The sequence below is a fragment of the Ambystoma mexicanum genome, chromosome 10 (genome assembly GCF_040938575.1).
Source record: "Ambystoma mexicanum isolate Mex_15411 chromosome 10, UKY_AmexF1_1, whole genome shotgun sequence".
Lineage (NCBI taxonomy): Eukaryota > Metazoa > Chordata > Amphibia > Caudata > Ambystomatidae > Ambystoma > Ambystoma mexicanum.
In genome coordinates, this window is record NC_090932.1 from 1,241,941,945 (window position 1) to 1,241,968,902 (window position 26,958).

The following is a 26,958-nucleotide window of genomic DNA, read 5'->3' on the forward strand; positions in this document are numbered from 1 at the left end:
TGGTCACCATTAAGACAACCCTCCTGGTGGGCCTAACCTCTGCACGCAGGGTCAGTGAAATCCAGGCTCTGGTGGCTTCAGAGCCGTATACTACTTTCCATAAAGACACGGTCTTGCTTAGAACACACCCAGCATTTCTACCTACAGTGGTCTTGTATTTTCATCTTAATGAAGAGATAGGGTCTGCGTAAAAAGTTGGTAGACCGAAGGACAAGCCACAAAGGGTACTGCACTGTTGGGGCGAGCAAGCCCATTCCTCCCCGACCGAACTAAGAGCTTCTGCAAATTGGAGGCTCTACTTGTCACCTTCGGTGGGTCAAAACCTGGTTTTCAGTCTTCCAAGGTCTCCATAGCAAGGTGGATGGATGCTGCCATCAAGGAGGCATACGAAGGGCAGCTTAAACCTCTGGCAGCTAATGTGCATGCTCACGCCATCAGAGCCAGGGCCGCAGTGGTTGCCTTTCAAAGGCAGGTCATCAATGAAGCGGCTACATGGTCTACGCGCTCGGCCTTCTGCAAGCACTACTGCTTGGATGCCAGCTCCAGGTCGGATGCAGCATTTGGTCCGGCAGTTTTTGAGGAACTTATTTTCCTAAGAGGTTCACCTCTCCACCCTGGGGCTACGTTCAGTTGTAATCGCCCATACAGTATGGAGGAAAGGGGACGGAACGTAGGATTCATTATAAATTACTCACCGTAGTGACTAACATACTCCTAGTCCATAGTCCCCTTTCTTCTATATGTTCACCATTCTACCCCCTAATAGAACTAGTGTCATTGGGCAATGGTAATATTGTCGACGCGTCAAAGGGGACTGAGGAGTGGCGCCGGTGGGCGGAACCAGGGGAGCACATGCTCCCAGGGGCAAGCCCCCACAAGCATCTAAATTTACAGGGGAAGATGATTTTTTTTTTCTGTTGAAAAAGGTTCTGTCTCCTGGCCCTAGCGAGGGACGCCCAAATACAGTATGGAGGAAAGGGGACTATGGACTAGGAGTACGTTAGTCACTACGGTGAGTAACCTATAATTTTTAGTCCATTTTGAAAAACTCTGTCCAAAACCAAACATCCCCCATCAATGTCCACTTGGTGGAATGCATTTTAAGCATCTACAAAAGCCACTATCATGTAACAATACATAAAAACAAGGTGGCGTTGAGGACACATCCAAGGTTTTCACCACAGTTCACATCTAAATTTCTTGTTAACCAATAAATTGATTTAACAGCTTTCTTCCAAAATCTACAAATTAAAGGAGAGAGCCTTACAGACCCTTGATGTTTGCAGTGTTATAATGTATTATCATGACAAAACTAAAGATATATGAAAAAGACAGCATTTTTTAGTGCTCGTGGCAACGGGGTGACAAGGAGATGCAGTCGCCAAGGTTACTATTGCCAGGTAGATTGTCCGATGTTTCCAAATGTTATACTCGATAGCTAACAAGACACTTCCATTTACACAAAGGGTTAATTAAACCAGAAGTAAGGGAGCACCCCTAGCTTTCCTTGTGAATGCCCCCCTGGATGCCACTTAAGTTCAGTACACACTTTCACACATTATGTGGACACACATTCGAAGTCAGGTGGGTCAAGAAACTTTAAAACATGTACTTGCACCTCCTTCAGCTCGCCTGCCAGCTTCACAAAATACTGCTTGCTAGTCTATGGAAAGCATGTGAATCTTAGCAGATTCTCTAGCTCCAGAAGACAAATCTGTCTTACTAGTAATAGTCTTTTGAGGAGATTGGGTCCTCCGATGTATTCCATATCTATGACAGTAATCACCACAGCTGTGCTGCTTTGGAAAATCTTTCTGCGTCGATACGCTGTCCTCGAGGGCCTCCGTTGAGCCGACGTCACCGCATGTTATAAGTAGGACGCACCACGCCCATAGCCTCAGTTCAGTTTTTTCCACGAACGTGTTCACTTCGGAGATCTCGGCGCGCCTCGGTTCTTCGAACCTGTTCGTTGTGAAGATTTCCATGTTGTCTTCGTCGTCTTCCACCCCGCGGCCGGGATTTAAGAAGTGTCGGGACTGCGGGTCCAAGATGTCGATGGATTCGCATGACGTCTGCCTCTGGTGCCTCGGTGAGGACCACGACACGGGTGACTGTGTAGACTGCCAGTCGCTTGCATCGAAGGCCTTGTGGGAGCGTACGAAGATTTCTGTAGGTAAGGTGACCAAGCCCTGGAAGTCGAGATCCACTGGGCTTTCAACTGGCGATTCGTGGGGCGACTCTACGCGTCGTCGGCGTAAGTCCGGGGGGGTCTCGGTCCAGGAGTAGGTCCCGCCATTCCTCTGCCTCTTAGAAGCGCTGGCATCGGTTGCCTTCCCCGGCCTCATCTGAGGACTCTGCCCGTCAGCGAGTGGCTTGTCCCAACAAGCACTCCACTCCTGCGGAATGGCATTCATTCCGGCAGGAGATGTTGGCGATTTTTTAGTTGCAGGACTCCGTTCCGTCCGCGCCATCGACAGACGCCAGCCGTGACCATGCTAGAGACACCACTCGCACGCCTTCAGGCTCGAGCGGTCGTCGCGATACAAGGATGGTCGCTCTAGACATGCCCACTCAAGGTCCCTTTCCTCGACGCCCTCGAGACCGTCGGAGCCTGTGAGGTCTTCGAAGAAGACGTCGACGCCTTTGGCGCCAAGGTTGTAGAGGGACTCTCTCTCGAGGCTCTGCCTCTGAGGAAGCCGTCGACTCCTTCGGCGCCCAGGCTGTCAAAGGACACACTCGGGGCTCTGCCCTCGAGGACTGTGCCGAGGCCGTCGGCGCCACGCTCGATGTTGATTCCCTCGACGCCTTTCGAGGCTTCTTTGTTGGAGGCACCCCGTGGCATGGTGGAACCCCCTAGAAAGGCTATGGCCAAGGCTAAAAATGTCTTTGTCCCTTTTTCTGTGCTCTCATTACAGCCTCTGGATTATATTTCTGAGGTGGATGAAGGGTCTGAGGAAGGTCTGGTTCCTGAGGAGATACCTGATGAGATTTTGTCTGGGCATAGCCAGATTGGAGACCTGCGGCAGTCGTTGCATGAAGCAAGTGGTCTGGACACCTCTCCGGATGTGGAGTTCTGTAGGCCTGAGCCTGGCACCCATGCCGAGTCCTCATACTGGCACCTTATGTCGAGGGTCACGGAATACTTGGGGTGGTCTGCGCCACCAGTGGACTTTCTGCAGGATGACCTGACGGATATTCCATATGGCCTTGCAGAGAAGGGTGGCATCAGCTTGGACTGCTCTAGAGAGTCTCCTGGCAGTGAGCAAGTCTTTGCCGTGAAAATACTGCCCAGCCAGTAGCGACCCCTGCTACTTGACCACGCACCCCACTCCGGAGAGTTTGGTAGTGCAAGCGGCTACGGCCCCAGCAAAGCAGGCGTCGTACCCTACCATACCTCCTGATAGGGACGACAAGCGTCTTGATGGCTGGGCAAGAAAGTGTTTTCTTCAGGGGGTATGGCTTTACAGGCAGCCAACTCCATGTATGCCTTGTCACCTTTCACGCATACTCTGTGGAACTGTATTTCGTTAGCAGCTGATCATATTGCCGAAGGAGAGGAACGGGATGGTTTTCTTGTTATTGTGCAGGATGGCAAGGATGCCATGTGTGAGTCTGTTCAGTCGGGTCTGGACATGGCAGATTGTGTCAGCCGGTCCATGGCGGCGAGCACCATATGCGGAAGTCTGGGTTTGCGCCGGATGTGCAAGCCCGGCTCCTCAACATGCCCTTTGATGGTGAACATCTTTTTGGCAAAAAGGCTGACGAGAGCCTTGAGAGGTTGCAGACCTCTAAAGCTGCAGTGAAGTCGTTGAGCGCTGCAGTTCGCCAACCTCTGTCTTTTCGTCCTAGGGGACAGGAATGGAGGGGAGGTTCCTTTCGATATTACTCATCCTTTAGTAAATCGAGAGGAGCTGCAAGTCAAAGGGGCCACCGTAGGATTACCAGAGATGGAAAACGGGGTACTCGAGGTGCCAAAGGCGCTTGGGCAGTTGCCTCTTTGCCCTCAGGCACGTCCGCAGCCGCTTCAGCTCAGTCATGAGGGCATGTCCCATGGTTCGCCGGTTGGGAGAAGGCTGGCACAGCATCTTGTAGAGTGGTGTGCCATTACTTCAGATGTGTGGGTTCTGGAGATCATAGCCCACGGCTACTGTCTTCCTTTCCGGCAGAGGCCTCACGACAATCGACCTGGGAATCTCTTTGAAGAGTCCGGATCCGCTCCTTGCGCAGGAAATACAATCACTGCTGGAGAAAGGCGCCATAGAACTGGTGGCTGTAGCGGAGAGGAACAAGGGATGGTATTCCCCTTATTTTTTGATTTCGAAGAAAGTCGGGGGATTGAGACCCATCATGGGCTTGCGCGGTTTGAACAAGCTCCTCAGGAAGGAAAAGTTTAAGATGGTTACTCTTTCTCAAGTCCTCCAGGCCCTTCAACTTCAGGACTGGTTGGTGTCTCTCGACCTCAAGGACGCTTACTTTCATGTGCCGATCCATCCCAAGCACAAGAAGTACCTGAGGTTCACGGTTGGCGACTCGCACTTTCAATTTTGGGTCCTGCCGTTCGGATTGACCTCTGCCCCGAGGGTTTTCACCAAGCTCATGGTGGCGGTGGCAGCGTATCTCAGGAAAGGGGGGGGAATTCACGTCTACCCCTACCTGGAAGGTTGGTTGATCAGGGCGCGCTCTCCCGAGCAAGTCTTGGATCATCTGTCCGTCACCTGCCACTCCCTTCACAAGCTGGGCTTCTCCCTCAACTTAAAGAAGTCCCACTTGATGCCAACTCAGTGGCTCCAGTACATCGGAGCAGTCCTCGACATGTCCCTGGGGCAGTGTTCCCTCCCCAGGTGAGGGCTCATCACATTCTGCAGATGGTGCACAAGTTTCAACATGCCCAGATTCTCCCTGCGTTCGAGTTCTTGAGGTTGCTCAGCCTCATGGCATCCTGCATTCTTCTGGTGCCAGAGGCCAGGTTGCGGATGAGATCACTGCAATGGGCCCTCAAGATGCAGTGGTCACAGTCCTCCGGCAGGATGTCGGACCCCGTTCAGGTGCTGCCCTCTGTCGCCCAGGACCTCGTATGGTGGGCCGTCGAAGGCAATCTGGCGAGGGGCCTCCATTTTGGCTGCCCTGGCCGGAGGTGACGATCGTGATGGACTCGTTCCTCACGGGATGGGGAGCTCATGCCAATGAGTTGACAGTCAGCGGTCGTTGGTCTCCGTCGGAGTCCAGACTCCATATCAATCTGTTGGAGCTGAGGGCCGTCGGGTTTGCCCTGAAGGCTTTTCTGCAGACTGTGCGAGGGAAGAATTCCTGATTCTGACGGACAACACAGTGGCCATGCACTACCTCAACAAAAAGGGAGGGGGGGGGCACGGTCACTTCCTCTGTGCAGGGAGGCGATGCATCTCTGGTTCTGGGCCATCCAGCAGGAAATTTCGATCTCGTCAGTGCATCTGGCCAGAGATGAAAACAAGACGGCGGATGCTCTGAGCAGGCAGAGCACGATCTTTCACGAGTGGGAGCTGGCTCAGGAGATTCTCCTGGAGATCTTCGCCCTTTGGGGGACCCCACAAGTGGATCTTTTCGCCTCCAATGTCAACCGGAAGTGCGAAAAGTTGTGCTTGCGGGAATTTCCTCCAAGAGGAGCCTTAGGGGACGCGTTTGTGGTGGAGTGGTCCTTCCCACTCCTGTACGCATTTCCTCCAGTCCCCGTCATCCCGCAAGTGCTGCGGAGGTTACGGAGGTTCGGTTCCCGGATGATCCTCATTGCTCAGGCATGGGCCCGAAGAACGTGGTACCCAGACCTTCTCGACATGTCCATCTGCCCTCCACGTTGTCTTCCCTACCGAGACGATCTGCTCTCACGGGAGGGGGGGGTCAGGTTCTCCATCCAGAGGTCAGATCCCTCAACCTTCACGCTTGGCTTCTGAAAGGTTGCGGTATAAGGATTGGGACCTCCCTGAAGACGTGATGGAGGTGTTGCTTTGGGCCAGATGGCCTGCAACCGAGTCCCTGTACCGTTGCCATTGGAGAAAGTTCTGCGACTGGTGCAGAGTTAAGAATGTGGATCCTTTTTCATGTGGCATTCCTGTGGTTCTCTTTTTTGCTTTTGTTAGCCCACAAGGGGCTGCAAGTGGGTACCATTGAAGGTTACCTGGCGGTGCTGTCCATATTTAAGCGCTCGTCTGAGGAGTGTTCTTATTTAAAGATTCCTAATTTCCAAATTTTCTAATTTCTCAGTTTCTCAACGGGCTCACTAATGTTTCCGCTGTCACCTTTCCAGGTGCCCAGTTTGAATATGAACCTTGTTCTAAAATTCCTTATGGATGCTCCATTTGAGCCTTTACATTCTTGTCCTTTGAGACTGTTAACCCTTAAAACTGTGTTTTTAGTTGCAGTCACTTCTGCTCGCAGAATGAGTTGCTGGCACTTTCTGTTAAGCCACCCTTCACGGTGTTTCATAAGGACAGGTTTGTCCTTAGAGTTTGTCCTTCCTTTCTTCCGAAGGTTATCTCGGAATTTTTCATTTATGCCAGAAGATTATTCTTCCGGCTTTTATCCTCCTCTGCATACTGGTAAGGAAGAGGAGAGGCTCCGTAGGCTTTGTTTCTACATTTCACGCATGTCCCGGGTCAGAGTGGACAATCAGCTCTTTATAGGTTACGCTGGAAGGCGTTTGGGACAAGCTGTTACTAAGCAGACTTTGTCTAGATCGATTATCTTGTCAATTTCTGAATGTTACCGCTTGGCGGGTAAGGACCCTCCGGTAGGCTTACAGGCCCATTCTACTAGGGGTATGGCTGCTTCTACTGCCCTGCAGAGGCGTGTTCCTATTCGTAACATCTGTGAAGCAGCCACATGGGCTTCGGTCCATACTTTTGTAAGACACTACTCCCTAGATTCTATCCATGGGCAGGATCTGGACTTTGCCAAGGCTGTCCTTTACTCTGCAATTTAATTGGGCATTCTAAATTTCAATATTCTAAATTCTTTTCCCTCCTCCATACGTTGGTACTGCTTTGGGAGTCTGTCATAGATATGGAATACGTCGGAGGACCCATTCCTCACGAAGAACAAAGTACTTTCTTACCTGGTAACATTCTATCGATGAGATGGTCCGACGTATTCCATATAGCTCCCTCCCTACCTGCCCCGCTACAGAATTTCTTATTTGATTGTAGCTTACGTTTCCGCAAGGCTTTCTGTGGTCATACTGGCAGAAGATTGGTGCCACACGTTCTGGGGAAAAAATTATAACGGAGGCTACGGGCATTGTGCGTCCTACGTATAACATCTGGTGACGTCTGCTCGACGGAGGCCCTCGAGGACAGCGTATCGACGTCATTGACGCAGGATGCAGACGCCAAAAGATTTTCCGAAGCAGCACAGCTGTGGCGATTACTGTCATAGATATGGAATACGTCGTCTGACCATCCCATCGAAAGAACTTTACCAGGTAAGAAAGTAACTTGTTTTTCTGTACTTTGTATCGGCTTAGAATCACATATGCCCACCTGCTCTCCACCACGCCAGAACAGAAGAGGAATGAAGAAAACATACTTCACATGTCAGAAAACAAACAATCTGAGTAAGACCACGTGTGCAGGGTAACCGTAGGGTAGGGATAGTTTTACAGGAACCTTTGTCAATGCCCACTTTTTGGAATCTGAAAAAATCATATGTAATACTATGCACCAACCACTAGTTTGCAGCCTTTGCATAGCATGTGATTCCAAACAGATACAAATTACAGAAAGACTATTACTGGCATGTAATATTTGTCCTATTACATAAGCCTGCGTTCGACGTATTATAAACCAAGACAAGTTACGTGGCCTTAACCGTTATATATTTGCTATTGCTTTGAAACCTTTTGAAACCTGGGAGTTGCCAAACAATGGATGTGCATGGCTATTGTAAAATTCTTGAGTTCAAAATGGATTTTGTTCTTTCACTCACGCTTTGCCAAACACATATTGTTATTGTTATGTACACAGAATAAACACCAACTTTGGATCCTGGTTCTCACAGACTACACCCAAGATATCTTGCAAGGTGTTGGATTGTTTTAATTAATTTAGAAATATTTTGTTTGTATTAATCAATTTCACTCATTGCTGTCATTTTCACAAGTATGCTGTTATATTTTTTAAAACACTGTGCTGTTTGGAAATAATTCAATTCATACTGCAGGTTCGGATTTAAATAAAATGTAAAATCATTGTTGATAAAGAAGTTCATCCTTGAGCAATGGATGAAACCTGTTCAAAGTTGATCTGTTGATCTAGAATTGCACAATATGCAAGAACATGTGAATCTCAACTCTTGTAGTTCTTCAAAATGACTCATGGGCTTTCTGTGGCCCTATCTTTGGAGTACGTTTGCATCCAGTAGTTCCTGAAACTCTTGCCATCACATATATGTTCTTCTCAATCTATTTGCTCTGGCTTTCCTAAATTGTTTGCCTTGATTACCTTTTAGGCTTTCTTTGCCAGGGATTCTCTCTCTGAGGCTGACTGCTCTTTTATCTTGTTCACTGGTAAGCTTTATCTAGTCTTTCTCATTGTGTTTCTGGATTGTGCTTTCGCCAGCCTTCAACTCTGCAGATATAGGGTGGATGCCCTACCTCACAGGGTTTTAGTTCCCAGTCTTGTGCCCCCCCCCCCCACGTGTGTTGGTTAATTCTTTTATATATTGCTCACATCCCTCATAAACGGCTTTCTCCAATGCTATTTCATCCTCAGGACTCTTATCCTTATCAGTGGGATGAGTTTTTTCACGTATTTAATGGATTCCTGTTCTCAGTTCCTCATCGGGTGCCTGCCTTCTACAGACACTGGCGATCAGACGTTATTCAGGCTTCCTGTGTCTGTTTTCTCACTGTTGTTCCTCTGGCATTCTACACAACACTCTGCAAGCATGGTCACACCACTACCAGGTGGTACTTCCCTATTTTCCTTCTCGTACCACTTCCTTTGCGGTTGCATACACCGGGTTTCTGTCATCTCCTCCTGTATTTCTCAGGCTTGTTGAGTCATGGGCTCTGCGGCCTGCCTTGACCCCACCTTCACACGGTGCGATGTCAGAGGACTTTCCTTGCGCCTAGCACTCTCCTTCTGCTCTGACTCAACCCACTTAAATACACATCGCTGGTTAAAGCGACATGTTAATTTCTATTTCTACATGTTTCTTTCCACATTGTCTTCAGCTAAACATAAAGTTGCCATACTATTCTTCATACAAGATTGTCCCATATGCAGATATGGCAGTTGAATTGGGGAGTTCCTCACAGGGGATGGGAGTCCTTGCCACCAAAGGTGGTGTCTCTCTTGATGAGGTCCCACTTGCCTGGACCCCTAGGGGGGAAGATTCTTGAGGAGCGGGCTCACCTCCCTAGCCTCACTCGGGAGTCTCCCCATTGGGGAGAAGGGACAAATACCTACGATTCGTCACAATCCCTTGCTGGCAAATTGCCTGTCCTTCCCTTCCCCTGTTACCTCCCGCTCCATTATTTTGATTCCTTGTGATCTGGTGCACTCACCCCATCTCCCCGAAAAGAATTGTAAAGCGCTTCATTGCTTCTCATAGCTAGGTCGATGTGCAAATACCCTAAATCAGTAGTGATTAAGACATTGGCTGCACCAAATCTGTATTGGCTGGCAAAGAAATGGGTGGGGATTAGATTAACTTGGTTTCAGACAATATATCATGCTGAACGAAGAAGCTGACACTGTTCCTGATGTGCAGATGCCAAGCGAGGCAGAGCTATACCACAGGGCTTTATTGTTTCTGAAAGAAGCAAGAACCTATTCTAATACCTCTATGATGGATCACTAAATCTGCCTGTGGACCTATTTGACACTGTCTGGTTTTCAAAACTTTTAGCCTGCTTTAATTTTTTGGGGTGGTCAAATATGCCGTTGTTTAACCCTTTTTTCCACATATTTAATATTCCACGGTTTAACTTTGAAGAGACACTTGTGATGAATCAGAGATTATTCCTCCAGAAAAACCCTTCTCATGTGGCCAGGGAAAAGCAGACACTTCCTGATCCTTACCTTGGGGGTAGTGTTCTGTCGGAGGATCACATGAGGCGGGAATCATGTCGGGAGGAAAAGGAAAACGCCTTTACTAACTTTCCCAGAGACCCTACTATCTTAATGGCCTACTGTAAAATGAAACTGTGAAGGAAAATGTAACTTGAACATTGGGAACTTCAAGTCCCACAATGCCCAAAGTACTGGGACAAGGAAGAGGGATGCAGAGGCACTAGATTGCAAGGTGCAGCCTAGTGGTGCTAATGACCCACACCTGGGCAGGACTGGGAAGTATAAAGGCCCCCCTCAGCTGCAGGACATTAGGAAATGCAGGAGGTGCAGTGGCAGTAGAGGTTGAAGGAAAGCATAGATGCTGGAGCCTGTGCTATTTGCAGAGTGGATGCTGGTTCCGAGAGGGTCTCTACCTTTGAAGTGCTTGTATGCAGATGGTGCGCAGCGGGAAGAGTTAATTTGAAAAGCTTTCCCCATTGTAAGTTGGGCTCCGGTGGCAGGTGAGCACCGGAGTGTCCCTGGAGCGGGGAGCGCTCCTCTTCAGACTAGCGTGGGGCGTGAAAATGATCAGTCTGCCGTGTAGAAGGAAGCGGAGGAAGCGGAGGAAGCAGAAGTCACTGTGGCAGTAGAGCGAGGGGACGCGTATGGAGCACCATTGAGTTTTCTGCTACTGTGTAACCTCAGAACACTCTGTAATTGCCCGCTGGCCATTAGTGATAACTTTGAATACCAAACTGACATAAAGAAGCTAAAGTGTCAGATTTTTGGGAATAGACGAATGTATAAAGAGCTAAGCAATTGGCAAAAGAGGGCAATAGTCAAAGAAGTGAACAAGAGCCAAAATCGACAAAGCCAAGAGAGGGCAATACTAAATCAAGTTGGCAAGAACTATCATTACCAAAGTCAAGAGAGGGCAATTTCGCAACAAGCTGAATATAACCCATATTGCCCAAGAGGGAAAGGGGCAATAGCTGTAAAAGACCCAAACAAGTATTTTCTAAGCCAAAGAGTAGCAATTGTAATAGAAAACCATTATCTGCATTTGTTTTACCACTTTCGCATCAACCTAGAGTGGCAGGAGAGAAGCCCCCCTGATGGAAAGTATTCAAGAGGAGAGGAGCATAACTTGCGTTGCCTGTGGCAATCACAAGTGTGGAACATACAGCTCCCATATGTCTCATGTCTTCCCAGAAGTAGTAGTGAATACTGATGTTGTCGAAACACAGATTTATTATGTATACATTGATTGTGCTTATAAAGCACATTTTCGATAAAAGAAAGAATACTGGTACATTAGAAAATTAACAGATGAAAAGAAGACTGACATGAATGTCTAAGCATAAAGAATTCCAAAGTTTAGGAGCAAGAAATAGAAAAGCATGAAAACGCGAGGCAGCGCAGGGAGGATCAGGTGAAGGCAGAAGGAACTGTGAAGCAGAGCAGAGGTTTCAAGTGAGTTGATAGACAGCGTCCTGAGAAGAGAGATAAGAAGGCACACAAGCATGAATGCTTTTAAAATTAGGCCAAGAAACCAATATTCAAAGCGCTGCTGAATGGGTAACAAATGGAGTCGAGCAAGATAAGAGAGGACTTGAGCAGAAAAGGGAAGACAAAAAAAAAATCCTAAGTATATAGTGGAGCATAAGGGAAGAGCAGCATAGCTTGAGAGACCTACATAGAGGGTGCAACATTAGTGAAGACTGGATAGAACAAGAGTTTGAAGCAAGGTTTAAGTGCAGGGGGAGGTAAGCAAATTATTTTATGTTAAAAAATGATGGTAACAGGGTTGAACAAGGGTTGTAATCTGAGCCTGTAATGAAAGTCAGTACGATTCCCACATTTCGAGCCTGATGAGAAATAGGAAGCTGGAGTGGGAAGAAAGAGATGAAAGCAGAGATCTTAAAAGAAACGGGAAAGAATAGTATTTCAGGGGTTCTGGATTAGAAGGGAAACCGGCAGGCATTGAGGATTTTACAGCAGAGAGACAGCGTTCAAGCACTGAAAGAACAGAATTATTGAAGGACTGAAATGGCAGAAAAATCTGCTTATCAGCGTGAAGATGAAATCAACATTGATTGGTTGTAGGTTGATTTTTTAAAAAAATATTTATCTGCAAGTGAACAGGATAGGGGTGGCGTGCTTTGACTAAATTCAACACAAATATGCATGCACTTTCAATGCTCGTATATTATCTCTTCAAGATGGTAAATATACATAAATGGCAAACAAAAATAGAGCATTCTTGGTGTGTTTCTGTTTAGGCGTGTAAAAAGGCATGGTCTTGCAAGTATGAATGCTTGTTATTGTGGAAAAAGCTATGTAGATAAGTTATTGATGAAACTGAATGTAAATCATTCGCACAATTCGTTCTTAGATGCTGTAAGGGTTTAAACAGAATGATATTACAATGTAATAATAAACTTGTCATGTGCTCAGGGATACTGCTTTCTCTTGCACTCAGTGCAGGGATTCATCTCTCTCCAAAGCTTTGCATCGGGAACATTCTCTGCCGTACAATCTGCCAAAGCCCCAGGTGTGCATTTCCAACCATTTTTGGGTATAGGTAAGCACTCTGTGGCAAGCAAGTTAAGAAAATCATTACATGTTTGTACCTCCTTTTTGGACCATGCACCTGTGGAACAGGAGAATCTCATAAAATCTGATGAAATTACAAATGTACTCGTAGGCATGAACCCTGCTTTGGCACGTAGTCATTGGGGATGGGGGGCGATCGGGTGCTTATGGTACAAAATACTCTGAAATAGTGTCCTGCCCTGGCTAGACAGTCATTCTCCGGAGAAGAGCAGGCCACCTCATAAGATCCCAAACCTAACATTGGTACCAAAGCCTTCCTCAGGCCATAAAATAGGTTAACCCTTCTTAGCTGTGACCAGCTTACATAAGGTCAAGAAGACTTCAAATCCCTCTCTACTCACTGTAGTATTAGTTATCTTCCAAAATGGACCATCTTTCAAACACCATAGGAAGTATAAAAAGGATCAAGCCAATGGCTGCTCGAAAACCCCTCAGGCTTCATAGAAAGGGGAAAAAATCTCACCACATACCAAAAACTTCCTCCAACTGACTTCCTAAGGGACATTTATTTGGATGGAACAACCTCTATACTGAGAGATCTGTCTATCATTTTATTGTGATCTTGATGAACTGGACTTTAACATCTCAGTTCTAACTTTCCTCAAATGCGCCAGCATAGTTTTTTCCTTTTTGGCATTCCAAAGGAAAAGAACCTACTTTGCAGCAACTACCACCGGACTACTGCCAGAGCAATTAATTTAGTTCTCTAAATATGAAAGTATGCCTTGCGAGGCAAATGGCCTCTGTATTGAGAGAATTTCTGAATAAAAATTAATGCTCTGGTTTAGTAGAAACAGACTCATCGTTTTCCTTTTGTTCAAATAATTGATTTCTGAATGATGGTCCTTCTTTCTCAGCTCTGGGTTTGGCATCTGGCCCACAATTAATAGCATGATTCATGAATATCCCTTCACTTCCAGTTCTTTGATTTAAAGACTGGCATTCTTGAGCCTTCTCTTCCAGTAGACTTGACAAATTACTTTATTCAGTTCTCTTTAGACTTGATTGGTTTTCCTCCACAGTATATGACCTAAGTAACTTGCTTCAGTTCTCTTTTGGCTTGGTGTTACTTAAATGTGCATCTGAAATTAATGACTGGCAGTTCTTTTCAACTTGGGCTGGTACTGCCTCTTAATCCACTGCTGTGCCACATAAACGAGTTACTTCTTAGACTAGAAATTGCTTGTTTAATTTGTCCTTGGAAGTGAACCTAAAATTACTAGTTTAGCTCCTTAGATTTCAGCTAGGACCTTGACTGTAGTCTACCAACATGAAAAAAATGAATACCATTTTTCTGTTTTCAGTATAATTTTTTTATGCCAACGATACAGACCACATCTTAAATCATGCACCCAGATTGTCTCCTCCTTCCACCTCAAATGGCATCCTTAATTGAAAGTCTTGTTGTGGCTGAACCACTCTGTCCTGCCTCTTAACTCCTCAACTGCTTTGTCTTTCATGTTCCCTGCCCACCTCCCCACGTTGGTCCTCCTTTTTCTTTCCTTCTCCATTTCTCCTCTCAGCCTTACTGCTTCATATGGTTTTGGTGTCTGAGACACATTCATGATTTCTCTCCCGTACCTATAGATACAACTCTGCAGGTTCGTCTTAGTTTGCCAGACCACACAATCTTATCCCCTTCCTTTTACCCTCAACTGGGCTTCTCCTGCTGTGGCATGGCTATCTGCACCATCAACAACAGCAGCAGAAGGCTTTCGTGTGCCATTCCTTTGAAGCAAGTTCGCAAGTCTCTCTAGCCTGGGTCAAACTGTGTTCAGTCTTTGTGCTTTTCGTTTCCACCTTGGTCACTGCACCTCTCCAGCTGACTAGGATTTATTTCCTCCTTCTCTGCCACTGCAGTGTGCTTAGTATTCTCGAGGTCCTCTGACAAGCTGTTCCTTTCCTAAGCTGTCTTTCATCTATCTAGTTAGGTCTGCCAGCTTTATGTTCCAGAAAGCATTGATCTCTCAGATATCTTGCTATTTGAATTACCTGCAACTATATTCAAATAGTTTGGCATTGAAGAAATACATTTTGTAAATATTCTAGGAAAAAAAAGTCCTTGCCTGTCCACCCCCTCCACCTTGATGGCAATAGAGGGGCTCCTTCACCAGACATAAAACAGGGGAGCAATTGTAGAATCTCTCCAGTCAATTTCTAAATCCCTGCACTAGATTGTACCAACTAACCAAGCTTTTTACACCTTTGAAGTCTGTCGAATCCAAATCCTACAATACCACCTCACCAAAAAATTATTCCTCTGTGATTTTGCAGTGAAGGCTGCTTGTGATTTTTCGTTGAATGTTTGACTTTTAGAAGGGGCGATCTGCTCCTTCCTGTCAAGGAGTATTCATCCACATTACGAGGTACGGCTTGTCCCTTTGCAAACTCGGAACACAAAGCCCAGCACTCTTGAGATCATTCAACAAGGTTACTCAAGATTTGCCAAATTCTACGGATATTCTTCAGAAGATGCATAGGCTCTTCCAAATTCCATGCCATAGTGGGTGCTGCAACATACTTTGAAGTATCAAAAAGAACTGTGGGCTCAGACCAGTTATATAACTTTAGAATCTCAATCAATTTGGCAAATGGAGCCCTGCTTCATAAACCATGACCTGTGGGGGCCCTGTGCCAATTATAGGCCAGAGCGAAGGAAAGGCCTTAATGTTGGCCCCCTGATTTACCAGACCCAGTAAAGGCTCCACACCCAGAGGGGTTTATTAATGTTGGCCTTCTGCCATGTATTCCGGGATGCTTATTTTTTTTTTAAGTTGAGAAACAGCAATGTTGATGTTTCTAAACTTTAAAAAAAAATCTACAAACGGAGATGACTGCTATGGACAAGAGAGAAGGGAACTACACGTCCTTTCTCCCATTCCATGGTGGCCATTGGTGCAGTGAGGCAAGCGTCGGGAAAACCAAGGAACCACGCAGTTTACAGGTAAGGGAAGAGAGGGGTGTGGTAAGTGAGATGGGCTCGAGGAAGGTGAAATCGGGGGTGGTGGGAAGGGGGGGGGGGTACAGGTGAGCACTAACTGCAGCCCGGCAGGGAAGAGGACGGCATCCCGCTTCTGAGAAGGCTTGGAAAGCAGGCTTTATCATGAGGTAAACCTCCTCTCCCCCCAACCCCCTGCCCGTTCCATGGTTCCTGATTGGCTGGGAGGCTGCTAGACTCCTCTCCCGACGGGTTGCTATCTGTGGAGATGTTGCCACTGGATTACTTCATGACTTTTGTGGTTTTCCAGGATGCATACTTTCTTATTCCAATCATGGGCAGCACACAGTCTGTTTTACAATATATGTATTCAGTTACCAGTTCCGTATCAGAGTTGTCAAGGAAGTCCTTCCAAGGATGGCAGCAACTCTATGCCATGAGGGAACACATCTATAGCCATACTGGTTGGGACTCGACTTCAGAATAGGCCCTTCTAAGTATTCAGAGGATTTCAACACTCTAAGGCACTTAAACATGTTGAAAAAGTAACAAATCAGTAAAGTTAATGAAGATTGCCTTCTGCACTGTTTGGTAACAATCTCTGATACATTTCCTGCTGCTTTGCTGCCATTCTGTGGGTCTGTAAATTTGTTTTTCCTTTGGCTGCATTGAGGTAATGGTCTTCCTGGGGCACTGAATGCTGACTGATTGTGGGGAAGATTCATAGTCCATGTTAGTTGCATCGTTACTCCTATTCTGTTCAACCGGTTGTTTTGCCGCTGTTGCAATGCCTCTTGGTCTTGTGGTCCTGTAAAAGAGAAGAGCGGACTCTGCCCAGAACCAGTATGGGAAGGCACTGGGTGATAGAAAGGGTATCGCTCAACACATTCATGGTGCACATGGGAGAGTGGGTGTAGTAGCTGCCCCCCGCCCCGCCCTTTTTTTTTTTTTAAAGGGCCCAGTCCCTGACCCGGTCATGAAAGACAATTTAACATGACCGATGTGTGAAGTGAATGATCTGCTGTAGATTTTTCTTGGGACATGGTGTTAAATGAACTTGTACTTGGTTGCTCTGCCTCTTTGGCTGTTATTTTAGGAGTTGAAAAAAAAACTAATCTTTTTCACCAGAGCTGTCACCAGGAATTATTTTAGACGCCGCATGACGACATGAGCTCCTCTGCCAGTGCTAGTCGCTGCAGTTTGGCTAGATCTGTTTTACAATAGAGCAAAACATCTTCGACTGTTTGATAACTTAAGTATGCATAATTGCTTTCTTGATGTCTTCACAGAATATTGAATGGTGTACAAATGGAGGAAGCGTGTATGTTTGAATGGTTTAACTTGGGACTTTGTGTTGACTAATCTACTTTTTTGTCAAATATGTCTCTTATGAAGTAACATTTTGGAATTTGAGATTGAATATATTTAAGAATAAATTAATTTGTTACAAATATTGCTTAATGTTTGTCCTGTAGCAAGTCCTTTGGAGCAGAATATTAAATAGATTAGGACAGAGGATATTTCACTTTATCCTCTTGTGGACTTTGATGTTATCTGTAGTTATTACCCTGGTTGCAGCTGGCGAGTTTGGTAAAGATGTTAGGAGCGTTTACACCATATGTGATGAGGCTACAAGGAGGCTGGCAGCTCCATTGGGCCAGCCTTAATGATACAAGTGCTGTTCTAAACTTGTTCAAGCAGGGAAGCAGACAACCTTTCCTTCTAATAGCTGACATCTCACCAGATGAGCATAGCACCTGACATCCTGGACCCACATACCTCCTTGATATTTTAATGCAAGTGTTCAGATTATGTGGTTCAGAACCGCACCCAAAGCAGATAGTTTGTAACTACAGTAGTTCTACCATGTCTATCTATAGGCTATCCTTTTCCGTAGGTTGCCAGTAGCTTCTGATGCACTTAAACCCTTAAAGGATATATCATTTTCTGTCTGCAATATCACTTTGAGGAAAACTGAAACTGTTCACCAGGTGAATTACCCATCTGTCCCACACACCACCTAACCTCCCTTCACCAGTTGAGTGGCGCAAGAAGATATCAAAAATGCTTTCAAACATGTTACATTTTTGTTTTTGCAGCGAGGAGACCTCATTTTGACTTTTCATTGTTTACATAACTACAAGGAATTGCCATTTTACCCACAACTCTGGCGGGCGTTTGTGGTGTTATTCCTAGTTCCAAATCCACCATACGCGAACAACCGTGCAGAAAACTATACATGGTCTTGTGAGATTGACATTTGTTTTAAGGTTTCTGAGATTAGGCCTTAATTCATGGCCCACCAGATCAGGCTTTTCTGACATTTTTCCCTTCGAGGTATTGACTCTGGGTCCTGCTAACCAGAATTTAAATTTGTGGATCTCGCCAACAAAAGCATTTTTGCTGCTTTAGTTCCTTATCTGCAATTTCAATAAATTCTACCCTAATTTTGTCTAATTGATGAAGCCTATAACGTCCTTCATTGGAGATAGAAACAATTGTTTAATCAATTTATCTTGTTTTGATTTGATTCTGCAATCCACAGTGCACCATCTATTAAATGGAGCAATTCATGTACTTTTGGCTTGCAGTTTCATTATTGATACAGACGTGATTGGAACAGAAAATATGCTCGTGACCCTCAGCCATGATGTTGGTTTTAGCTTTACTAGTGGAACCTGATCACAAATTCAAATCAACCCATACACACTAATAGTAAAGTGGACACTCCCTTGTGCCATTCACTTGTTATGAATCCCACCAGTCTAATTGATGGCAAAGCATATCATGAAAAATAACTATAATATGAGAGCGGACTTTGTTTTTCAGGTGACAGTGGAGCAGCACCTCCTGTTAACAGCCACCTACTAGTCCAGGAGGGTACAGATACAGTCCAAAGTCCAAAGAGAACTCAAAAGACTCTTCAGAAAGTCCATAGTCACATGGTCCATAGAGTCTGGAAAGAATGCATCATTCACAGACGGCACTCCAAGTAAGTTATTTAATCCCCGGAATTTCGTTTACAGCAGGAGGTAACATTTTTTTATGGAAAGATGTTGTAGCGGGTGAGGAGAAAATTAACTACCTAAATAATTTGGTCATTCTTTTATGTAGCATGAATTGTTCTTACCCTGGTTACAGTACAGGTGTGACAATATGTATTAATTATCCAAGTGTTAGTGGCCATCTTTTTCCTCTTTGGGCTATTGCTGTTTACTAAACGTAGTTTCTCTGCATTTAACCTGAGTAAAATTTACTTTATTCCTTCATATGAAATTCCTCACCACCCATGACTCCATTATCTTATTGAAATTTGGATAGGACAAGGGAGTGTAATGCACTCTGCTCAGATGTTAATTTGATAAATTGTGATATAAAGTGTGTACACTTTGTGGATTGACATACGCCCAGATTCATGCTTTTGAGATGCAGTGTTTGTGTTGCCACTGCTCGAGCCACTACAGTACATACAATGTTTTCTATGTTTTTTTCCTCCTGCAGCAGTGTAACCAAGTTCATCAAACATTGTTTGCATCTTTCTAATAGAATCATGAACAAAAATGTTTGCTTTTGGATATGATACACTTTACTTTTTGCTATATAAAAACAATGTAGACATTTGCAACCAGTGTATATTTGTTTTTGCCAGATTTGTTGCTGTTAGTTTAAGATACCATTTTGTAAAGAAAACTTGATTACTAAAATGTCATTCTGTTTGGTTGTTTTCCCCTTATTATAATTCCCAGAATTTTATAACAATGTTTTTAACAAACCATAAAGAAATAATTCCCAGAATACCAGGAAAAATAGTGTTTCTTCTTTCAGACAATTCCAGTATATGTGGTTAGAAATGGCTGCAAATGTCCCTGAGGGCTAACCCACCAGTTAGCTTTTTTACATGTATGTTCAAATATGCCACTTGTTTCTACAGAATAAGTACTCCAAGCCATGACGATGAATCTCCCGGTAGCAATTCATCCTGGGAATTTGTGGATCCTGCCCAAAGAGCTTGCTGTTCATGTGCCAGGTAAACAGATGTTTGCTTTGCTAGTTATTTCAAACAAAACATGTCTTCCCATTGTTATGTTGTGCTATGTTATGAAACCTTTTTTTCTATCCATTTTAATAATGTGTGCCTTGCATTTGTAATTACTGAAACAATATTATGGTAGCTGGCCTTTTGGTAGGGATTTTTTTTTTTACTGTTGCGTTTATAGTTTACAGAAAAACTTACGCAACAAATACAAAACTTATTTTAAAGTGATTTTTAAAAGAGAAAAATTAATCAATTCACATTCTTTAAAAATACAACAAATATATCCAATTCCACATAGCACAGTACCATCTAAAATATCTTAAACCACATACAAAGGGAGATACATTTGGTCTTCTACATCAGTATCACAGGTCAATCGGAATACAGTCACATTCATTGCATCCAATGAAAAAAACCTTGCAGAAATGTATTAAGGGCCAGAACCAGGGAGTTATTGGTCCCCCACATATCTCCACTCCAAAGGAGATTAACTGAAGACTCCAAGTTTTTATCAAACTTATCCTTAAAACTCTCGAGACGCATAGCCTCAAAGTAAGGACAAGTAAGAACTAAATGCCTCAATGCCTCCAAAGAATCTTTAGCCCCACACAAGCTACATTGACTCTCGGATAGCCCAGGCTCTAACTTGGGGTGATTGTTCCAATGTTTGGACCCTTCAAGGGTCGGCATCTGCTTGAGCCTAAAGTGCATATAGCTCGTTCTTCCCTTGGAACAGGGAAATATATTCCCTCGCATGCACAAATTGACCATTTTCACTGTAGGTGGAGTAGGAAGTTAAACATTCAACAGTCTGGACCCAGTCAGCCCTAAAGAGTGCCTTCTTCACTATCCCCGGATGTTGGGTGAGATCTTCTGTAGTTACTCCCAGGGAAAGCAACACCAACTTCATTTTAGAACACTACTTTTTCATAGATGGAACGGAATCAGCACACATAACCACTCCTAGTGTTTCATAAAGGGAATTTTCCGGAGGGTAACTTATTTTCCTAAAAGGACTGAGTTGTTTCCACACATACCTTGCTTTAAGAGATGTTAGACAGAGCTCATGGCGTATAACCTCATTGGGCACTGCCAAGGATAAGCCCAATATCTCTTTCCAAATCCCTTGTATGATATTAGGGATTTGGCTCATATCATGGGTACACAGATCAAGATCATACAAAAGAATGGGCTCAAATTTAGCAAGATAATAGCGCCTAATAGGAAGCAACGAAAATGTGCACAATTTCTGCTTCAGAAATTTTAGTTGTGCTTTAAGCTTGTAGGCTTTTTCTGCAAGGCTAGTTTTCCAGGATTCAAAACTGACCCTGTTCGTAAGTTTGTACCCGCGATAAGTAATTGCCTGAGCCAGGTTCACAGGTTCTTGGCCTGTGACCCACTTGTATGCCTGTGCCTTAGTTCTTTTAGAGAAACAAGTACCTGAGATTTAGACGCATTATGCATGAGATTATTTGCCACAGCACAATGGAAAAAGACATTTTTGTCCTAAGGCCCCGGGGGGGTAGAGGGGCGGAGTACGATCTATAAGTATTAAATTGTCCACAAAAGCCATCCACTCGATCCCAATCCGCACCCCCCCCCCAAAACCTGGCCAAAGCAATGGAAGGACCCTGCCACAATCCCTCCACATCACACACGTACAGGTTGAAGAGAGTGGGAGCCAGTGAATAGCCCTGCTTTACCCCAACAAAAGTGGCAATCTCCTAGGAAAGGGACCCCTCCATAGTCAAGCGAACCCTTATGGTGGTGTTGGTATGGAGAAGTGCGAGAAGCTGGACGATCTTACGCGGGATATTCATGGCTAACCCCTTTGTCCACAATCTCGATCTAATAATGCAATGAAAAGCGTTAGAGAGGTCCAGAGATGCCAAAAAAACATCACCCAATTGAGTCTGATGTACCGAGTCTCTCAAGTGAGCCAAAACCGTAGCATTCAAGGTGGTACCCAATTCTTCCCTAAAACCCACTTGAAATTTACTCAAAAGTGAGTTGTGCCTTACTATACGATTAAGGTCCCTTGGTAGTAGAATGGCAAAAACTTTACTAGTCGCGTCAATGAGCGCTATCGGCCTATAATTATTAGGTACTAAAACGTTGCCTTTTTTATGAATAGGCACGATAATTGATTGAACCCAGGTACCAGGCACAGTGTGGGTCTCAAAGATATAGTTAAATGTGGGTTTCAGTAAATTAGCCCACAAACCGGGCTCTTCCTTAATCACAAAGGGTGGAATACCATCGGGGCCTGGGGCCAGAGACAGCTTGAGCTTTCGTATAGCCCATAAAATATCCTCGTGGTACCAAGGGCATTGTCCGGCAACAGGTAATCCCAGGTCAGATCCAGTAACTTCAATTAATTTAGAGGGCAGGGCAAATTTGTTGGTATAAATACACAGCCCAAACTTCTGCTTTAATGGGGCAATCTAATCTCCCCTTATTGGGAAATAAGGTCCTATTAATCCTGTTCCCTCCATACCCTTGCAGAGATTTTCCATCATATGCTGGTGGAGGGCCAAATAATGTTCCATCTTCAACGATCTTACCAAGTTTTTATGTCTAAGGATGATTTTTCTTCTTAGGACCCCAAATTGGGCTGCCGACAGGGCCTGTTTTTTAAGGCCGACCAAATCCCTACGTTTAGATATTTTAGAATGATAAATTCTGATATCCCACTTAGGGCTGCAAGGATTTTTGGAAAAGTTCTCTCCCAATTTACTGATCTTAAAAGCACAGACAAGTATGATGTTATGAAAGGATTTGTCGGCGTCTGGATTAGTATTCCTCTCCTCATTGAATAAGGCTGTGTTCGTCAAGCTATCTATTATAAGGGTTTTAAACCTCCTAATAGTATTTCTGTTGCTATTAACTGTTATCCCTTGTTTGGCCACTGAGGGCCCCATAATACCTGGCCTAACGTAGCTGCCCATATGAGGTAGGGTTAGAATAAAGGACTCGGGAATATGATCCCCTAGATGAATTTGAATGTGTCAAGTTGCCACAGGATTTTTTCAGTCCATTTGCAACATAAAAGAAATCTATCCTGGAACTATGCAGTCCCCTATGCCATGTGTGTTTAGAAGTTCCAGAATCGGAGGGATGGTCCATCATAACCAGGTCCCACCCCTCCAAAAACAAATCCCATAGGATTCTGCGGTTTACGTTTGGGTGGGTGGGGGGGTATTAGGGATTGTCCCCTTGTCATTCCATAGGGTTCCCTCAGCACACAGTGAATTAAAGTCTCCACCCAATACAACGCGTTTCCCATGGCCCTTCTTGCACCATTCACCAAGCTTCTCACTCAAGCCTTCTTTTATAACCACCAATGGAACTCTTGCCAGGTTCCCAGTATAGGTTAAGGAGCAGGATAGGATCTACTGAATTCTCTGTAGTCCGCATTATACCCAGGAGCCAGTCTTTACTCCATGCAATTTTGCAGTTAAATCCCAAATTACGATCATCTGCTATCGTCAAACCTCCACTGGGTCTTCCACCTCTACCGCAGGATGGAAGAAAGTATTAAAACCTTCCATCGGAACTGGATTGACATTCATAGTATCCTGAAATTGGTAAATACGGGGTAAACTGTTAGAAAGATGGTTGACTATAAATTTGTTCAGGTTTACACTTCCACACACATTCCACTAAATCATTTCTATGTTAATGGTGTCGCGCACATCCTGTTCCTTGTCTTATTGTCTCCAGAGCCTTAAGGGCTGGTTGCAACCAAGACCAATCTTGCCCATTGTTTAATAGAAATCAGAGATAGTACTGGTGGGGAATTGTTGGAAAGGTTAGAGTCAGAATGGCCAAGTTGCCGAACTGCAATGGACGTGGGTTCTTTATATGCAAGGAAAGTGTTAACCTCTGTTACACTCAAAAGTGTGACCAAATTAAATCCCAATGACTCAAGATATTTTTCTTGAGCCCTCACCATATCTGCTGCCATCTCCGAGTGGAAGTTACTTCCCATACAGAGATTGTTGGAGACTGGCAGAGAGATCGTATCAATATTATCTGTGGTTTTAGATCTTAAAAGTGGGATCTTCTGAAAGATATTTAGCAGATTCATTCTATTGAGGCTAGACACTTGATCACCCTTATTATTTACCCACCCAATGATTTTTCCTTTATTATTTATTGGTCCAGGCTCCTGCGGGGCCACTATCTCTTTACTTTTTCGTAGTTCTGTTTGATTCTCAACATTAGGTTCAACAACCACTGGACCGACCATCTGAAGGGATCACCCTCCCCAATAGAACCTACTCCCTAGCCACTTTCCAGCTAATCGCCCCCCCTGGCCCCCCGATCGTCAACCGTTTGATGAGACTCACGAGGGCTGCGAACCAGTTGAGACCCAAGCATGCTTCGTACTATTTTCCCAAATGCAGTCATCTTGGTTTGTTTAGTCTCAGGGTGATTATGTATCAGTTCCCCCCCTAGATGCCACTGTGGCGTTGTATATATTTTGAGAGTCCGCTCCAATGTCAATGCCACACCTACAACAGCCCCCATTTTTTGGCACAAGCACCTTTTCTCTATTTGCATTTTTGCCAGCACTTGTGGTGTTGGCTTGTTCCTCTTGCACAGATATTTGTCTGATTGCTTTGAGATTAGAGTTTCTCCCCCTTTAATTTAGTCCCAGGCATATTTTTTGTTTTCTTAACTGCTTTAGCCCCTCTTACACTTTTTCTTCCTGGGAATAGGGGTCTCCACCACCTCATTGTTCTCCTGGTTAGATACAATCATTGAACCCTCCCCAGATGGAAGCAAGTCCTCTAATACTGGGACTTCCTCATCTGGCGATTCCAGTCCTTCTTGCATGTTTAGATTTTTTCTTACACTTAGCCCTCTTATAGTGGAAGTCTGAGACACTTCTCTTGAGGCTTCACTACTAATGACCGTGGTTATCCCTCTCGTAGATAGTTGTAGATCCTGTCCAGGGTAAGCCTCCTCTAGTAGGTCCATTACCACCAATAGAGGCATAGGGCTATCAAGTGCATTAGAACTAACCCTTTCATGTATTGGTTCCCTTGCACTAGGGCGAGGACACGTTACTCCCCCTCTCATGCCTCCAATATTGGAGGACGATGCCCGCTCCCCCGAGACCAAAAATTCCAATAGCTTAGTAAATTTAGCATCAATAGTAGTTAATCTGACGTTTTGTTCCGCCCTCAACGTATCTACCTCTTAGGAGTTTTGGTCTGTCCTAGAGATGTCCCTCTATAAATGCGAGTCGCAATGTTGGCTCATTAAAAGTGGTTTGTTGCCCCGCCAAAACCCCTCCGAAGGTCTCCTGCGTGTCACCCAAGGTCCTAAGAGCTAGATTCAGGCTGATCTATAAGTTGGACAATAGGGGAGGTTTCAAATCACAAATACCCAAGTTGTCTGTGGATTGTTTCCCCGTTTTTGGGGTCACAGGTGCTGGTCTCTCCCCTATATCCGCCTCTTTATTTATTTTTTATTGAATTGGCTGATATAAATCAACTTTACAATATATAAAACCAATCATTTTCTTTTTTTAAAACAAGCAAATTAAACACAATACAACATTACAAACAGTGGTAAAATGAAAGTCTAAACAAATTAATAAAGCTAACACTGTAACAGAATTCATCGGACACTGGTTGACTTGAAGTACATCAGTCAATTTGAGTTCCTGTAGAAACCTAAAAGCTCTAAGTCTGATTTGCGTAAGAAAACCAGAGTGAATCATCTGCCATAAAAACTCAGGTGAGACCATTCGATATGCATCTGTTGCCGTTTTGAGATGTTTTTTTACAATGGTCCATCAACATGATGCATTCAACAAATAGATGCCTTAATGTTTCCTTCTGGTTAGGTTACTGACAAAAAGGGCAAAAGTACTCAGTTTGGTTAAATTTTTCCGTCGGGCTAAAACATCCTTGACAGGCCATAGATTGAATCTCAGTCTCATGAAATCCCTCGTGTGACTGAGAAGGTGATTTCAATAGGTAATTCTCTGCAATACTGTATTTTTTAAATGCAAAAGGGTGTTCGTTGAAGTGTCGATACAATTTGCGTTTGGCTCTGGTTGTCGCCCAGTCCTTTTGAAAAAGTTTTGTTTTCACTCGCATTGGGTTCTCTAAAAGAAGCATGAGCTAAGCATCAGCCCGAGCCAAAGCGTGTATAACAAGCCTCCGCCATTTGGAAATGAATACATCCTTGAAGGAAAAAAACATAACTAGCCAATATCCCTAGAACAGATTTGTCTTGAAGTGCTAAAATACACTTCCTGAAGAGGGCCACTAGCTGCCACAGATAATGAACGTGAAGTGAAATGAAACCAAATGAATTCAGCATCCATGAGACTGGAACACACGTGGGGACTGCCCTTCGTTTTACCCATTCATTCTCACTCAATGATTTTTTTCGGAGGCATACATAAGAATCGGGGTAACCTTCTGCAAAAAATAAGTGATAACGGGAGCAAAAGTAAATTAGCCATATTTGGCTTGAATGAGCTTGGTTTGATGTATTGAGGTTATTTTGGATCTTAAGGTTTGCCTGTAAATCTCTGCCTCTCCCTTGCTTGTTATGCTCGAGCCCAAGTATGTATATCGTTGGATACATTCTAATTGGGTGCCGTGTAATGACCAACTCAGTTTTTTATTACCAGGCTTCCTAGGTAGATTACACTGCATAACATTGGTCTTTGCCAAATTTATAGTTAAAAGGTTCTCATCAACATAAATGGCTAGTGCATCTAATGATCTTTGTAGACCTTTTGGAGTCTTTGAGATTAAAACCAGGTCATCCACGTATAACAAGGATAACACTGGCTTGTTGGCTAACTTGGGAGCATCACAGATTATGTCCACAAAAGCTTCTCCCATATCTGAAATGAAAAAGTTAGAGGGCTGAGGCAAGATTACATCCCTGCCTCAGCCCTCGATAAGTTTCAATTGGAGCAGTTAAGTTTCCATCTCCCGTTAGTCTCACCTGGATGGTGTTGCTAATGTGCAGATCTTTAATGAGAGAAATGAGATATGAAGGATAGTCTTGCTGTATGAGTTTGCTAAACAAAAGCTGTTGTGACACCGAATCGAATGCAGCTCTTAGATCTACAAAGACCATACATAAAGGCTGTTTGAGAGTTGCATGATGTGACATGATAGATGTTAGTAAATTCACACTAGTGCCCATTCCAGGAATAAAGCCAGTCTGTAATGGATCCCGTTCATGATGTGCCAGGTCCAATTGTTAGTCTCTCAGAATAAATGTATAGAATAGCTTTCCTGGAACGTCAAGAAGGGCAATCGGCCTATAATTGTGAGTGAAAGACAGATCGGCCATCTTGAAAA

At 44.5% G+C, this 26,958-nt stretch overlaps 1 protein-coding gene across 1 annotated transcript in view; it reads left to right on the forward strand.

Annotated features, from left to right (window-relative positions):
* Nucleotides 1-26,958, forward strand: part of MED13L (mediator complex subunit 13L) — a 2,324,591-nt gene that overhangs the window by 1,173,398 nt on the left and 1,124,235 nt on the right. The window contains exons 8-9 of the mRNA XM_069619219.1: nucleotides 18,409-18,571; nucleotides 19,511-19,606. Coding sequence (XP_069475320.1) covers nucleotides 18,409-18,571; nucleotides 19,511-19,606 — 259 coding nt within the window. The remainder of the gene's footprint in view (nucleotides 1-18,408; nucleotides 18,572-19,510; nucleotides 19,607-26,958) is intronic.